Source organism: Anabrus simplex, chromosome 2, assembly GCF_040414725.1.
Source record: "Anabrus simplex isolate iqAnaSimp1 chromosome 2, ASM4041472v1, whole genome shotgun sequence".
Classification (NCBI taxonomy): Eukaryota; Metazoa; Arthropoda; class Insecta; order Orthoptera; family Tettigoniidae; genus Anabrus; species Anabrus simplex.
In genome coordinates this window covers 429,366,279-429,383,461 of record NC_090266.1, presented here as the reverse complement: position 1 = coordinate 429,383,461, position 17,183 = coordinate 429,366,279, and the positions used below count along the sequence as shown (strand labels likewise).

The window sequence follows — 17,183 nt, the reverse complement described above, 5'->3', positions numbered from 1 at the left end:
TTTTGTATTCTCCTATAATGCTGCTATGATTTAAAAAAATCGTAGAATGTAGATCTGACAAAAGAATGGAGTGAATTCTCAATATCATCAACTGTTAGTTATCCCCGGTACTGTTATTACTCTACTCTACGGGTGCTGTGGAGATTTGTAATCTAAGAGAAATTAATGAAGAAGTGGTGATTATTATTAGTGATGCGAATGAGTATGAACAAATGTGGGAGAGTGATGGTAATGAAGATATCATGGCCTGGAGTGAAAATGGTAAACCATGGAATACCATCTTCAGGGCTGACGACAGTGGGATTAGTCTTTATTATATTGCCATCACGATAATATTTAGGATTTCTACGGACTTTCATTTTAACATATGTATAACAGTTGGGTTTTTGTCCCAGTTGTCTCAGTTTTCGACATACCCGAGTTTTTCTTCATTATGCTACCCTGAGAATATTGTACAACGTTCCATAATAGATAGCTATGTACTGTACGTCTATGTTGTTGTGGAGGTAGTTCGATTACAAATGTTTCATGTAGCTTGCGAACTTTCTTACGCTCGGATATAATTGTAAGAACGGTTGCTTTGTCACAAGGACAGGTTATATTGAACAGATTTCGTCATGGACGGATAGGAATACTCGACCTTCATTTCGTAATATTATCTCTAGGAAAAGCAGCTAAGTCGCTATCAGTTAGGTAACAAAACCTGACAGACAGTACACTTTAAAGCGGTAGCGACGCCGACAGCGAATCGATATCAAAGATATTGATCCGTAAGTACTATTACGTGCATTTTCATGACGTGTCTCTTCGAATGAAATGTGTCTGAAATGTTTGAACTCGAATATATTTATCATACGACCCTAGTTATCATAATTCGTGCGATTCTAATTTTGCGAAGTTATATCAAGTGCCTGATGTCGTCATCCAAATCAGACGTCTTTACTTCATAACTGGAATGCATAACTGCATTGTTTTTAAGTTTTTAACTCTAGCACTGCATAGTGTGGCTCCATAGAATTCTCACAAAAATTTTAATAATTTGTAGAATATTTATCTGAGTTGTTTTGAAGTTTGTTAGCACTAATGTAGGACGCTTGCCAAGGTTGTTCAGAGCCTGGTTCTGATGTGCTATCATCTCATACTGGGAAGGGTGAACAACTCTACATTGGAAACTTGCTAAATATGGTGAGCCAGCGAAATATAATAGATTTTCAACAGGTATCTTTTTTTTTTACACTTTTCTTTATGTCGCACCGACACAGACAGGTCGTATGACGACGATGGGATAGGAAAGGGCTAGGAGTGGGAAGTAAGCGCCCATTGGCTTAATTAAGGTACAGCCCCACCATTTTGCTGTTGTTGAAATAGAAAACCAGGGAAAACCATCTTCGGGGCTGCCGAAAATGGCGTTCAAATCCACTATCTCTCGAATGCAAGCCGATAAGTACGTGACCCAATCCGCGCTGCTACTTACTCGGTCAACAGATATCTTCTCCTTACTAGATCTCTTTCGAACTTTAGCTACGTGTTATCTTAATTACAATTTAAAATTGGAAACAAATTTATTTATTTATTTATTTATTTATTTATTTATTTATTTATTTATTTATCTGAAAGTACACAGGTTTTACACCCAATTAAGTACCTTCTTGACATTCAGTAACAATCTGTATCTACGAAGTTAAAGTTTAACAAAAACAAAGTTATAAATGAACAAAAAACTAAATAGAACAAAATTAACAGTATATATGATACCATTTACAGTTGATAATATATGAAAAATTCACTAAGAAATCACACGGAAATACAAAGCAAAAGACAATGCAAAAACAAAGAAACTTAAAACATGAATGAGTGCACTGGGAAATATGAAGAATACCAGAAAGAAGGAATTATCAAAAATTTACAAATTGTAAAGGCAGGCTTCTAGTTTCTTACTGAATTCTTTATCCGATTTGGTGAATATATCGACTTCTTTTGTTACAGTATTGTAAAGCGTTGTCATTTTTATGAAAGGTGAATTTGACTGATGATGGTAATATAATATTGATGGTAATATAATATTTTTACCGTCACTCTCAAACATATTTTTTATTTTTGTACTTTTGACTACCGGAGTATTGCCCATTCAGCCAAGAACACTGTTGTGCACTGTTTGATTTATGTAACATGGCCTAAATAATCACACGCATTCTTCATTTGTTTATGTCCATACTGAACTTACAATCCTACAGACGTCGCCATAAGACCTATCTGTGTCGGTGCGACGTAAAGCAACTAGCAAAAAAGCAATCCTACAGATTCCAGAGAACCGCGGTGGGAGTCATAGCACTGTGTGTTTGGTGTGCGGGAACATGAGCCTCCATTTTATTATAGAGTGGGCAAGAAATCGATAATTTAGATCCATGTCTTTTGTTTTCTTCGCTACGCAACACGTGACCCGATCCTCGATGGAATTGGGAGATCTTAGGTACATATCCGGATGTCACATATATACAAATCATTAATAACTGATGATCTGGAGACATTCCGGCCTGCATTAAGAAAGAATATTTTATTAGGGATTTATTGGAAAGTTTGTACGACATTTCATATTAATTAAAATGCCTATGACCGGGCGAGTTGGCCGTGCGCGTAGAGGCGCGCGGCTGTGAGCTTGCATCCGGGAGATAGTAGGTTCGAATCCCACTATCGGCAGCCCTAAAAATGGTTTTCCGTGGTTTCCCATTTTCACACCAGGCAAATGCTGGGGCTGTACCTTAATTAAGGCCACGGTCGCTTCCTTCCAACTCCTAGGCCTTTCCTATCCCATCGTCGCCATAAGACCTATCTGTGTCGGTGCGACGTAAAGTCCCTAGCAAAAAAAAAAAATGCCTATGAAGAATATCATCGGTCAAGCACCAGGGGAGAATCCACACGTGTCAGGATTGCATAACCAAGCCGCGGGAAAATTAGCAAAGTACGCTTTGTAATTAAATCCGATGGAAGAATGAGAAAAGTCTGTGATTATCATAGCAGCGACTGCAATCAAGAAGACCAGTAAGTGTCACTGCAGGGCAACTCATTGCGGATGGATTTGACCTAAATGAAAGCTGGAAGCATGAGTGGTCAACAAAAACATTTGGAACAAGTGCTCATCATCTTGATTCCACAAAACAGCCAAACGGTTTTGACCTACCGAGGAACCTCTGGTGTCATATCAACAGGTTAAGGACTGGACATGGTTGCTGCAATTATTTCAGGCACAAGTGGGGTTGGATCAGTTCAGCAATGTGTGATTGTAACCTGGAAGAACAGACGATTGAGCACCTGGTCCAATGCTGTCCTCTTCATTCGTACCCTGGCACTCCTGATGATTTGTTCACTCTCACACCCGGTTTATCTGAATGACTGAGAAGGATGGACAAGTTTGATTTTGCCTTGTATATACCCTATTGTATAAAATCACCATACGATTAAATAAATACCATCATAATGAATAAAATGTAAGAATTATCTGGTGTTATAATCTGAGAAATAGGCCCAACGGTGCGAAATATGGCCTAATACGGTGCCATAATAGACGCGTTGAATAGCGACATTAGCAAATTAATAACTAATCCTACCCTTTAGGACATACTCTTTCTGTCTGGATCGGCCCGAGAGGTCGAATATGCGCCGGTTAGCGCCAAGATTGGAAAGAAATATAGTTTTCATATGTGTGAGGTGATGATGAAGTATCGGAAGATTATTGTAAAGTACCCACTGTCGTCTGGTTGACGCCATTCCTTAGGACAGACATCGTTTCTCAACAACGAAGTGTAGAAATATCCACTATGTATAATTACGAACTCCTGTAGGACTCTCATTTCAGCCGGTCGGATTATCAGACAATCGACCGTGTTTTGCTACCTGGGAGCTATTACATTGTTTTATTTTGTCAATTAGGGAATAAGAGAATCAACAATTCCCACAGTGCGGGAAATACAGTATGAAAATCTGGTCATTCGAGTGGCGTTACTAGCTCTGGTCTTCGCGCGGTCATAAGCTAGTATTTAGCGGTCGCGAGATTGTGTCGTGTTGTGGTGTCTGTAACAAGGTGTACTGAAAGTACGTGTAAGTTCAGTGTATTTTATATTTTTAAATTTTGTGTAGGATTGAGTACCTAAAAGAATTAAAAACCCATCATGAATGAAGTGTGCGTGAAAATGTTTACCGTCATCAGTATGGTGAATGTCCGACTCGTTGGCTGAATGGTCAGCGTACTGGCCTTCGGTTCAGAGGGTCCAGGGTTCGATTCCCGGCCGGGTCGGGGATTTTAACCTTCATTGGTTAATTCTAATGGCTCGGGGGGGTGGGTGTTTGTGCTGCCCCCAACATCCCTGCAGCTCACACAACACACACAACACCATCCTCCACCACAATAACACGCAGTTATCTACACATGGCAGATGCCGCCCACCCTCATCGGAGGGTCTGCCTTACAAGGGCTGCACTCGGCTAGAAATAGCCACACGAAATTATATTATAGTATGATGAATGAAGTCAGATCTAGGCAGCTGGCTTAAAATGTAGTCAGGATGGCTTCACATCCCTATGCAGCTAAAAAAGTATGTGCTTTTATGTCTGTTTGCAGTGCTTGTCTCCTTAATGTGTGAATGGTGATACGGCGTCAGTTTTTGCGTGTGCTAGCTTGTAACGCTATGTTAGGGTCATTTTTCATCTTCCTGTGAATTACTTTCAAATGTTTAAGAGTAGGATTTGGTTCAGGCCATCTATGTACACATCTCGTGCAAATTAGATATATCCCTAAATTTGAAGTTAATAGTCATGGTGAAATCACGTAATTTCTTTGTGCTAGCTAGAATAATAATAATAATAATAATAATAATAATAATAATAATAATAATAATAATAATACCGGAAGTAAAAACCGTGAGTTTAATAATGTTATTGATAACAACGTTTGAGAGGTATTTCACGTAGTCAAGGAATAGGAATTTCGATAAGTAATTTTGGAAATCAGTTTGTTATGGGACAGCGTGTATATTAGAATTAGAGCTATGGCATTTTTCTTGAGGTCTAGAATAACTTGGTAATTTTTATATTTTGTGATGGACTATTTGTTAGGTCACGGAATCACTTGTAGTTAAAATATATGAGCTTTGAGAACCCAGAAGGAAATAGAATACCCGATGAGTGGACCTTGAGAATGACGAAGTTTTGAGACAGGCTGTGCTACGAGAGGCTCCTTGTGTTTATGAGAATGAAGTTTTGAGACAGACTGTGGGGAAAAGCGCCCTCTGTAATCGTGGTTAATTAATAAGGTTTTTGGGACAGGTTTTGTGGAAACAACACCCCTGTAAATGTGAGGGATTTATGAAGTACAGAGCTAAATTAAGAATAAGGAATTGTCCTTATTAAAAGAGTGCCTGGTGGTTTAAATGCAATTGATGTCGATCCCAGATTGATGCTTATGTGTAAAACCGTAGGTTCATGTCATGTTATGTCCATGTAATGTTTTCTAACAAAGAGCTCGTGAAGTTGCTTATTAACTGACCTCAAGAGTAAATAGTGTCTTCGGTGAATTATTAATATAGCTGACCGCACTTTGTTACATAGTTCATTTGTATTAATTTCACGTTGGTGACAGATTTCATGTAGGAAATACCGCACTCTGCACGGCAGGCTTGGCTGATTTGAGAGAACAGCTAGTTAGAAGGTTATTGCGTTTGAGTTTAACATGGAATAAAACTTTAGCCACTACTCGAGTGGCCACTCAGTGGATATTGGTATTGGAGGTAATTTCTATCCTCAGTAATTTGATTACAGGTAGTTGATCTTCATGTGCGTGAAGATGAACTTTATTTTATCATGGGTGAGGTGTGATGTCAAGAGTTAATAAAACTTGAATCTCTTTCCATTTAAATACTACAACTACAGACCTGTCTGTCTCACGCTTGTCTCCTTAATCTACAGTTAAATCTACTAAATCAACATCCAAACTTAAAATAAACATAGACGTGCGGAGAGAAAAATTCAACAGCAGCTGATGAATTGAACCCGCATTCGTAATGTCCCAGCAAATGGAACTCGAGACCAAGTGTCAATCACAATGCATCCATCCCATATTACATACATAGAAAGAAAAAGGAATGCAAAAGATGTAACATGTAAAAGAACAACCAACGAACTTGAATACGCGAGGCTTAATGGTAGTGACAAGTCTGCGTTAAGTAGGCTTCCGTGTGGGATAACTCTTACATTTATGCCGACTAGTGCAGCACTATTACGGAAGCACTTCACAGCTGGTAAGAAAGTTAAGCCAAAACATGACCGAGCTGAGTCCTACCAACTCTTTCTATAATCTAGTCCACCACTCCAAACACTACAGTCGTCCGAGAATGTCAATGCGAAAAAAATACCTGTAAAATAAATTTAAAGCACTCCAAGGTCCTATCGTCAAGTCTACACTCACCATTCACACGTCTCTAACTATCAAACGTAAATGTGAAAAATCCATTCAGGAGCTTTTCTGGTATCCTACGACAGGATATACTACTGGCGGACAACCTTAATTAAGTGTAAATTTCGAGTTCACTTGTGAAAGCCGGAGTTTCCACGGATCGTGTGGATTAACTCATAGTTTTAGTTTGGAGTCTGAGTTTCCAATTTTCAGGTTTTGTGCATTTCGTCGTGGTTTTGTTATCCTCATATTTCACTTCTATATTTCAAGAAAGTTTGTAAGAATTCAATGTACTTTCTTTCAGCTCATTTCAGATATATTGTCATCAAATGTGACTGTTTATTTTATGACAAATGTCAATTTTATATACTGTATATATTTTAAATCAAACTTTAATTGAATCTTCAGTTTAATACATTTCAAAAAGCACATTTTCCCTCTCATTTGAAGTGGTTATGCCTACAGCCCTGCACGGATGCGGATATCCGCGACGTTAGTGTTTTGACGGATACAAACTGTATGGCAGTGCGGATAATTTTTCTGATAATTTATAAACAATGAAGTTTATTGATTTTCACTCTGGTATACTTTTATTTTTGCTTGTGGTTAGGCGACCCTTGACAGTGGTACGGTAGAATGATGACATATAAAGAGCCTTGAGACCACAAAGCCGTAAATCTGACCTAAGCCTACCTTGTTCCTCCCCGCAGTCAGTGGAAGGAAGGAACAAAGGTCAATAGGTCGGTAGAAATCCCTCATAACCCTGTGACTGTAGGGGTTCCGATGATAGGTATCAGGCCTATTGTGTTATGTTAATAGATCTATCCGTTTCACTGCCTTGCGTGTAATATACTCTAGTTACACATTTACAACATCCGTGGGTATGCATTCGCGGATGCGGATAATATTCTGTATATCCGCTCAGGGCTCTAGTTATGCCTTTCTCCGAATCCTGTAGACAGGTCACTGAAGTGACAAGAAAAGACCCGTAACGATCTAGGATTTCAAGAGTTAAATGTACTACCGGTGGCCCAAGCGATCAGTACCTTGAAAAAAAAAACAGCAACAATAAGCGAACAACAACAATAATAGAAAAGCAAATTACAACAGTCCACTCACTCTGTCACTGCCATTTCATTTGCTTATGTCCATAACTGAAAGAAAAAGCGACAAGAAAAGAACAACAGCAATTGAGAAGTAAGTTATTATAGACCACTCACACTGTCACTCTTGCTTATTGTGCACTGTGATAGATCACTCAAACTGTAATTTGTGTATTAATCAAAAAATTATACAGGAGGTCATATGTAGCATAACTGAGTCCATTTACCAGAGAAATTAGGGTAGTGGGCAACGCATGAACCACGGTTACAAGTTTCTGCAACAGAGCCGTAGACTGCACAAAAGGGTGAATACAGTTGAAGAAAATGTGGTTCATATCCCCTCGAGCGTTATTGCAGTAGGAGCAAGTAGGTGACTGAACAACCCGTCTGCGGTGCAAATGCTGTGTCTATCGTCCGTGATTAAATTTAAGCCGTGCAATTGTTTTAATAAACTTTCTTAAACACGGATGCTTCTGGTACCAATATTCAGAGAGAATTGTGGGGTGCACTAGGAAGTAATGCCGTCCTCGCATTAATGATGTAACCTCCCATTCTTCATTCCAACTCCAAGAGATCAGCAGTCTTTTCTTCAGAAGAGGTAGATAATCAGATGATGGGACGGTGGAATAATCCTCTCGCCCATTGTTAGAAGCAGATTTGGCTAACCTATCAGCCCCCTAATTTCCAAGGAGAGAAGTACGTGATTTTACCCAAACCAGTGTCACACACTTCCCCATATGACGAAGAATTGCGCTTAGTTCCGCGGTATACAGGGTGAAGCGAAATTCGCGCACTCGGGCGTCGCAGCGCGATTCCTCATATGCCAACAATAAAAAAATGTCTCTCACAAAAGTTCGTCCTGCGAGTATATCCGGGAGAAAAAGGTCGATGAAGAGTGGCAATGTGTGCGCACGTACGTTTGAGCAGCGATAAACGCATCGACAGATCATCAGTACTGAACTGGTGCACATTATGTATTTTACATTATTAAGTCATTTGAGTTCAACTGATGCAGATTATTTTTGGTTTTAGTATATACATCGATAAGCTATTTGAGTGTGTTCAATAATTTTTGTAAAGTAGTTCTTGTACGTACCGTGCAAACAACTGTAATTTCACAGACATTGCAAATTTGACACATGCTCGGATGGCCTTTTTTACTTGAAATTGTCCATAAAACTGCTCCAGAAACGCCCGGAATATCTGTGTTTTCAAGTCGTAGTATTCGATTTTCCTACAATATATTGGAAAGTTGCAAATCATATCGTCCTCGCATCATAAGTGCAGTTTAGTAGAGCCGAAATACCAACGTGGTAAGTTCTCGGGTTTAGAATTGGTAAGAAGACTAATATTACCATATGGATGTCTGTATTATACGACCAGTGGCATTTCTATAGTTGTAACTGTAACATATAAAATAATACAGTAATTATATCAATGAAATGAAATGGCGTATGGCTTTTAGTGCCGGGAATGTCCGATCAATATGCTTAGAGTTCGCAAAGATGAATTACGAGTTATTTTAAGTGTGAGCAGCATAGATTGTGTTTTTGTTATTAAAATGAATCGCTTAAGACTAACTTACTTACAGATTAATATGCCACAGCAAGTTTGACGATGAGTTGATCTTTATTTGTCTTTATTCTTTACAATTCGCTTTGCGTTGCACAGACGCAGATAGGTCTTACGGTGACGTCGCGACAGGAAAGGGCTAGGAGTGGGAAAGAAGCGGCCTTGGCCTTAATTAAGGTACACGCCATTAAACCCTGCCATAGCCAAATAGCTGGTGTGAAAATGGGAAGCCATGGATAATCATATTCGGGGTTGCCGACAGTGGGGTTCGAACCCAATATGTCCCGAATGCAAGCTCACAGGTACACGACCCTAACCGCACGGCCAACTTGCTCAGTTTTATTTGTCTCCTAAATTACATCAGCAGTAAGGCACGCCTTGTATGGGAAAATGTACTTCTTACGATGAACATTCTGTCATAATGTGGGACGCTGGAGGAGTATTCATTAGAAAACCTTGTGGGTCTAGCAAGGTTAGCTTTCATCCGAATTTCCAGCTACTTGATGAAAGTCTTGAGCGTTATCAGGTCGTTGTGTGGTCCTTTTTGGCTCCCGAAACAAGTCATTAAACCCTGCGATAACCAAATGGTTGACGCACGGGATTCTGAGGAATGTCTTTGGAGGTTACGAAAAAAATACATCACCACGGAATTTTTTTAGATAGGCTCTTTGTTTAAATCCGAAGACAAGCATAAGTATAAATTACGTACAAAATAAATATATGCATCTTACTTAAAGTCCTGAATGTGCTCACACATCTTTTACCCATCCTAAGCGGGTATATATTTTTTTCATCCCTTTTAATTAGTTGACGGGAGAGTGCTTGTTACGGAGGACCGCAGTTAGTTACATGCGTAAGGAAGTTTTTTTTTTTGCTAGAGGCTTTACGTCGCACCGACACAGATAGGTCTTATGGCGACGATGGGATAGGAAAGGGCTAGGAGTTGGAAGGAAGCGGCCGTGGCCTTAATTAATGTACAGCCCCAGCATTTGCCTGGTGTGAAAATGGGAAACCACGGAAAACCATCTTCAGGGCTGCCGATAGTGGGATTCGAACCTACTATCTCCCGGAGCGTAAGGAAGAGCTCATTTAGCCGAATCCTTAGAAATCTCGACAAACTTGAAATCTTGGCCATTATTTTGGAAAGCTCAACTTGAATCTTGATACTCAAAGTTAAGTCTACGTGTACATTTAATACGCACTCTAGTTGGCTGAAATTTAGAAACACCACTTTAATTGGTTTAGAGCAAACCAAACACCTCATTACCTTATTGACATCAGTCCGTGTTTTTTATGTGCAGTGGCAAATGATCCCTAGCAATGAGGACAACGTCTTCCATGAAAATGTTTGTGAGCTGGCATCATTCCGAAAATCCGTTATAAGATGAATAATTATGTATTGTGCTCGTACCATTAATCTCATCAGTTCTGTTGAATTGTCCCCGAATCTAGAAAATTGGATATAGTGGCCTACTATGAGATACCTGCTTCAACCTTCTCCGATTGCTGAACGCACTCCCATTTTCTTGTAGTGTACCTACTCTATAAGATAGACAATTCAGCAAGATAGAATATTTAGCATGGCCATTTTGCAACAGCGTTCATCAATCGTCAGTTCTGTTTCAGTGAAATAATCACACAGTAAGAGTTAACAATATTTCCTTATCTGCCAAGTGCTTCAATTAATTCAAAAAATCTTTCTTAAATACTAAATTCGTACCACATAAATTAGATTACAGTCTATCTTACTTCATAGATAAAAATAGAGACTACAAATGTTGACACTTTCGCGTGAACTCATCTAAGCTTCTTTTGTTCTAGGGATTTAAGTCACAATCACCTCGAGATGATTGGCCGAAAGACTCTGCGTGGAATACCATCTCTGAAGAATTTGTAAGTAAAATTAATTTTTATAATTTTCCCTTTGTGAGCGAGTACAATATTTCATAGAGATATTATTCAAATATGTTATTTAAAATGACAGAAAATGTGTTATTCATTAGTTAAATGGGCTGAATTTTCACAGTGTATTTTACAAAACAACTCTGAAAATATAATTTTATGAGGTTCAATGTTCATTCCTCAGCTTTTAGGCAAGAAGTTCAAATTGTCATGTTATAAGACGGTATCTACACTAGTGTCCAAACGTTAAGCATAACCACTAAACGAGGTTATACCCTCTGATAGGAATGTCAGACGGATTGCTGAACAAACGGAAGCTGAATCACACACCATTTGTCACACAATTAGTCCAAGAAAACTGAGAGAAAGGTTCTGACAGCTAAGGTACACCTTCGACAACAACTAACAAAACTTGGCCATGTCTTCCACAACAAAATATGCTGTTAATAGGGTGTATGGTTACCCCTAACGGCCACACATGCTTCGCAGCGACGTGGCATGCTCTCTATCAGATGGTCCAAGAGCTCTTGTGGCAATCGATCCCATTCCTCCGAAAGGGCAATGCGAAGGTCTTGGAGGGTCTTTGGTGAAGGCTGACGGGATGAAATTCGCCTCCCCAATGCATCCCAGGCATCTTCTATAGGATTCAGATCCGCAGAACTCGCTGGCCAGTCCATGAGATGAATGTCTTCCCCAGCCAGAAATTCATCCACCAGAGTAGCGCGGTGCGGTCGGGCATTATCATCCATTAAGAGGAAGTCGGGACCAACCGCACCTCTGAAGAGTCGAACATGTGATCTCAGTACCTCATCCCTGTATCTCCGAGCGTTAACGATGTTCCTCGGACCACCCATGAAGATGTGCAAGTCCGTACGGCCGTTCAACATGATGTCGCCCCACGCTATGACGCCACCACCACTATACTGGTCCCGTTCCATGATGTTCCTGTGGTTGTATCGGCTACCCGGTTCTCTCCATATTAATGAGCGACGGGAATCGTTCTGCGAACTGAAGCGGGTTTCATCTGTGGAGAGTACATGCCTCCATTCATTCATGGTCCAGTTTCGATGTTGACGGCTCCTATACAGAGCGAACACGTAAGGTTGGTAGGTGCATATGTCGTGCGATTTGCAGTCTATTTCCCGTTGCCCTGCTTACTTGTAACTTATATTTAACTTTTGGGCACTAGTGTATATCAGTTACTACGACATTCCTCTCTTCACCGACAGATATTGTGCTAAATATCAAGAAAGTACGTAAGGTGCGCGGATAGACGGGATCATATTCATAGTTTTCTCTATCCGTGACACAATTTTCCAATGCACTTATTATATTCGTTACCAATATTTTCTGCATTCTGGAATGAGTGGCTCAGATGGTAGGCACTGGCTTTCTGAGCCCAATATGGTGCGGAGTATCCCGGCTCAGTCCGGTGGTATTTGAAGGTGTTCAAATACACCAGCCTCGGGTCGGTAAATTTTTGGCACGTAGAACTCTTGCGGGACACAATTCTGGGACCTCGGTGACTCAAAAACTCGTGGTGTATTTAGAGGGAATTAAAACAAATAATAATAATAATAATAATAATAATAATAATAATAATAATAATAATAATAATAATAATAATTGTTACGGGGCTACCCGTGGACCAGCAGAGGTGAAAGAAGGAACCGGGGTGAATTGGTCTAACTACAAATTCATGAAGTGATTTAAAACTTTAACAAAGTTTATATTTCTTTGTAATTTCAAAACTCAACAACAAAACTTTAACAACTTTTCACTTAGTGAGATAACAATGACATACCAGGTAGCATGACAAAGTTTATACATAGCAAGGACATCCAAAATTTAGTGACTGTTTAGCAATCCGGGCTCCCAGCCCCTCGTTTCAAAATTCGTGAGCACTCAGCTCAAAATTTACAAAGGCACAAATTTAGACAAGGGCAGAAATCCCTCAATACAATGGAGCTCTAGCTCCATACTCACAATATCAAACCTCCCAGGGGCACTTTTACAACACTAGAAAAGAGCTGACGTGCTCTCAGTTTTCCACGCATATACAAGGCGACACCAAAAATATCTTACATCTTTTGGCCTTTCATGGCCCAACTTACAAATTGAAACCGGCGTATATCATACCCAAACCATAGGGCCTTCGTGTAAAAGCAATAACAGTTAACTAAATGGACCGAACGCAAAATGAAAGGAGGCAAATGCTTGCGCTCATCGATATGAACACTTAAAAATTAAAAGGGCACTAGGCCGATGAAAACAGGGGCTGTTACCAAACTATGGAGGTGACTCGTATGATAAAGAAATTTTATGACATTACGGAAAGGAAGAAAATCAGTTACAAAGCGTAGTCGCCTCAAAGCAGTATGAAGGGGAGCTCGAGAGGATAAATCACTCTCTATCCCCGAATAACAGTTAGAGATTTTATGAATTTTTTTACATTAGCCGGCAGAACTTACATTTTAGAGAAGTTGGTTACATAGTTAAGGTTTCGGACCTATCCCTCGGGCTAAACTACGGAGCTAGCAAGAAATAAAGATGTTAAACGGCCATTACCTTTCTGAAGAACTGCTGCCTGATGGAAGAGGCGCCTTCCCGCCTCCTGCTTAACACACTAACTTAGATGACGATCAGATGTCCAAGAGACGTGAAAATCCGCAGTTTATAAACCCTCGGGGAAGTTCGAGACCTTTCATGAATAATCAAGCCACACCCTCTCAATTTTATTGGACGATTCAAAATTTACACTCAAAGTCGAAGAAGAAAACCAGGATTGGTTGGAAATTGATTACAAAAATTAGGGATTGGCTGGATTCAAAGCTGGCGGAAGGAAAAGATAAATATTGCCAACCCAAAAATAAATGAACATCGATTAGTAAAAAACTTATGAATACTCAACTTTTCAAAACAAAGTTCTTTCACTTCGCACTAGGGTGCATGATTATAGTTTTCTAGCAGTGTCATCTATGAGAGAATGTCCAAACTTCTTGATGAACCGAAACAAAAACAAGTTGAAACTCGCACAGTACTGGAAACTTCACAATAACAAATTTACAGTGGTGACATCTTCTGAGTAAAGGTTTAAATAGGTTCTAGCTTCAAGTTCAGTGTTTCTCCTGTAGAGGAGTATTTTGGGCGCAAGATTTAAATGCGCGGCGTTGGGGTGTACCTCCCGGTACAATAATAATCAGCCAGCTAGAGTCCACATGTTTCATTATACATACTGGACTTTATTCCATGTTCGTTTGCTCCAGCAGGTTTTCATTAGATCGTTGAGTCGAGCTCGGCGTTTATTCGACCACTTTACACCAGTTGTCCATCTCTCATCTCGGAAAGTCCCAAAAGTCACGATACTTATTCTGAAAATATCCCCTTTGTGCGCGTCTTCTGGTTGTAGGCCCTTTTCTTCGAGATCTTTCTTGCCGTTAACGTACCAGGATTTTAAAAAAATTGATTCAAAATTGTTTAAAATGCGTTTTTGTCCGTCGAGAGCCGTACGTCGTAGGTGACCGTAGACGTGAGGCCTGCGTTTGCGTATTGTGTCCGTGATCTTCTCTATCTTGGAATAGATTTTTCGTCTGGATTTTCTTATGTAAATCCCATTTTGTAATTTGGGCCAACTACGTTGTGGAGAATCTTTCTCTCGTTTTGCTCAAACTAAGCGAGCGCACATTGCTGAATGAGGATATGGCATTCTGACGCATAGCGAAATACCGGCTTGATAACAGTGTTGCAATGATGAATTTTGGTATTATTAGAAACGCACATTTTGTTATATATGTTTTGGGTGGTTTGGGAAGCTAGCTCCATTTATTATTTGCTCTGGCCGCTAAGGCTTTTGTATCTAGTCCGTTTGAGTGAATCCACTCATCAAGGTATTTGAACTTATTCACATAGCTTATTGTTCCATACTTTGTGTTTAGTTGGGTCTTGTTTTCTTTGAAGTTTGACATTAATTCCGCTTTTTCAAAGGATATCCGTAAGCCTGATTATTCTGAAACTTCTTTCAGCACATTAATTACTTCTGTCGCAGTTTCAAAATTCTCTGCCAGTGTTGCTATATAGCAATAACTAAGCAGTCGATTTCCACTCCATTCTTCTTCGTCCCAAAACTTAACGGTCTGAACAAGTTTCTCTCTTGTAGTATCTGACACTATTCCTGTATTACTTTCTCCAGTACTTAGTTGAACAATAGTGGTGAGAGTCCATCTCTCTGTCTAGCACCCGTTTTAATTTCAAAGGGTGCAGAAAATCATCCTTGAAATTTTACTTTGGGGATCATATTAGTCAGGGTTGCTCGTGTTACCGCTAGCAGTTTTTCATCGGCTCCCCTGTCTGCAATTATTGAAAGTAACACATCATGGTCAATGATGTTGTATGACTTTTCGGAAGTCTACAAATGTGCATACGTATGTTCAGCCTCTCAACATATGGTACCTTATTATCGTTTTACGATTGTGGATTTGCTCTGCTGCTGATCGGCCTTTCCGGAAACCACCTTGTATTCTCCAAGCGGCCGCTCAGCTTGCTGTTATAGTCATTCTAGTATTGATAACGACAGAATCTTGTATGCTACTGGGAGTACCACGATAGCTATTTACATCTTTGACATTGCCTTTCTTCTGTAAAGAATGGATTATAGCTACCTTCCAGTTCCCTGATAGTCGTTCCTTCTCCCATATGTCAGTGATAGTCTTATGCAAGACTTATATTGCTTCTTCCGGGGCATATTTCCATTGTTTTGGTATCATGGAATCTTCACTGGAGGCCTTGTTGTTTTTTAGATTTTTTAAATCTTTCTATGTGGCATTTAATCTCATCGCGATCTGGGGAGGAGGGCGGCAGACTTTTGCATGTTAATTTGTTTGATATGATGGGGTTAGCTAGTTTTTGATAATTTAGAAGTTTGTCGAAGTATTCGACCATGACCTCGCAGTTGTCTTCGTTTGATATTGCTAAAGTTCCATGTTTCCTTTGAAAGCAGAGGGAGGGAGGCTGTACCCTTGAATCATCTTTTTAAATCTCCTTTAGTATTCTCGGGACTTACTTCGCTCAAAGTCTTGTTCAACATTTTTTCACTTGGTCCTTTTCGTACTTGCGTTTCTCAGTCCGTATTATCTGCGGCGTTTGTGCCCGTTGGGATTTGTGGATGTTCCAGTCATCCTCTCTTTTTGACGTGTTGTACATTTTCCAGGTATGAAGACGATCCTTCAAGACTTGTTCACTTCGTTCCACCAGGCATGTTTCTTCTTCTTTTAACCTCTGCTAATTCTTTGCGGTTTGAATCATCTGACTGTTTGTACTGTTGAAGTCCAAGTCGACTGGCCTGGCAAGTTCTTTGAATTTGTTCTCTTTTTCTCGGAGTTTCTTTGTGTCGAAGCGGGTTGTGGCAGGTTGGTTATTTTTTCTTGTTTAAAGGGATGGGTTTGAACTCAACTACTGATGTTACTCAACTACTGAGACATAATGGTCTGAATGTATGTTCATCCCTTTTTTGACTACAGCGTTTATTATTTCGGGATTGTGCCTCCGAGGTATTACGGCATGGTCTAGTTGGCCTAGTTACCATTGGGAATCGCTATGTAGTTTGTTTCCTGCGAAGGTGACGAACGTGGGTGGATATCATCTGGAGGTTGTGATTCACACGTAATTTTTTTTTTTGCTAGGGGCTGTACGTCGCACCGACACAGATAGGTCTTATGGCGACGATTCACACGTAATTCAACAAGACATTGTCCATTCTTGTTGGCTCTGTTGTTAGCCGAGTATCGCCCAGTGGTGTCTGTATTTCTCTTCCCGCCCAAGTTGTGTGCTAAAATCTTAAGATTTTGAATTGGTGTTTTGGAATTTTTGGAATTCTGGTATCCATGGTGTCCCAAAATCTGTGTCCTCGGAATCTTTTTAATAAATAATATTGTTTTCCTTACGTCCCTCTAACTACGTTTACGGTTTTCGGAGACGCTGATATGCAGGAATTTAGTCCCGCAGGATATCTTTAACGTGCCAGGAAATCTACCAGCACGAGGCTGTCGTATTTGAGCACCTTCAAATACCACCGGACTGAGCCAGGATCGAACCTGCCAAGTTGGAGTCAGAAAGCCAGCGCCACAACCGTCTGAGCCACTTAGCCCGGCCAGAATCCTTTTGGT

The 17,183-nt window shown here is 40.0% G+C and overlaps 1 protein-coding gene across 1 annotated transcript in view; it reads left to right on the top strand.

Moving 5' to 3' along the window:
• sli (slit guidance ligand) overlaps positions 1-17,183 on the top strand; it is a 1,279,943-nt gene that overhangs the window by 741,527 nt on the left and 521,233 nt on the right. Inside the window, exon 4 of the mRNA XM_067140837.2 lies at positions 10,942-11,013. Coding sequence (XP_066996938.1) covers positions 10,942-11,013 — 72 coding nt within the window. The remainder of the gene's footprint in view (positions 1-10,941; positions 11,014-17,183) is intronic.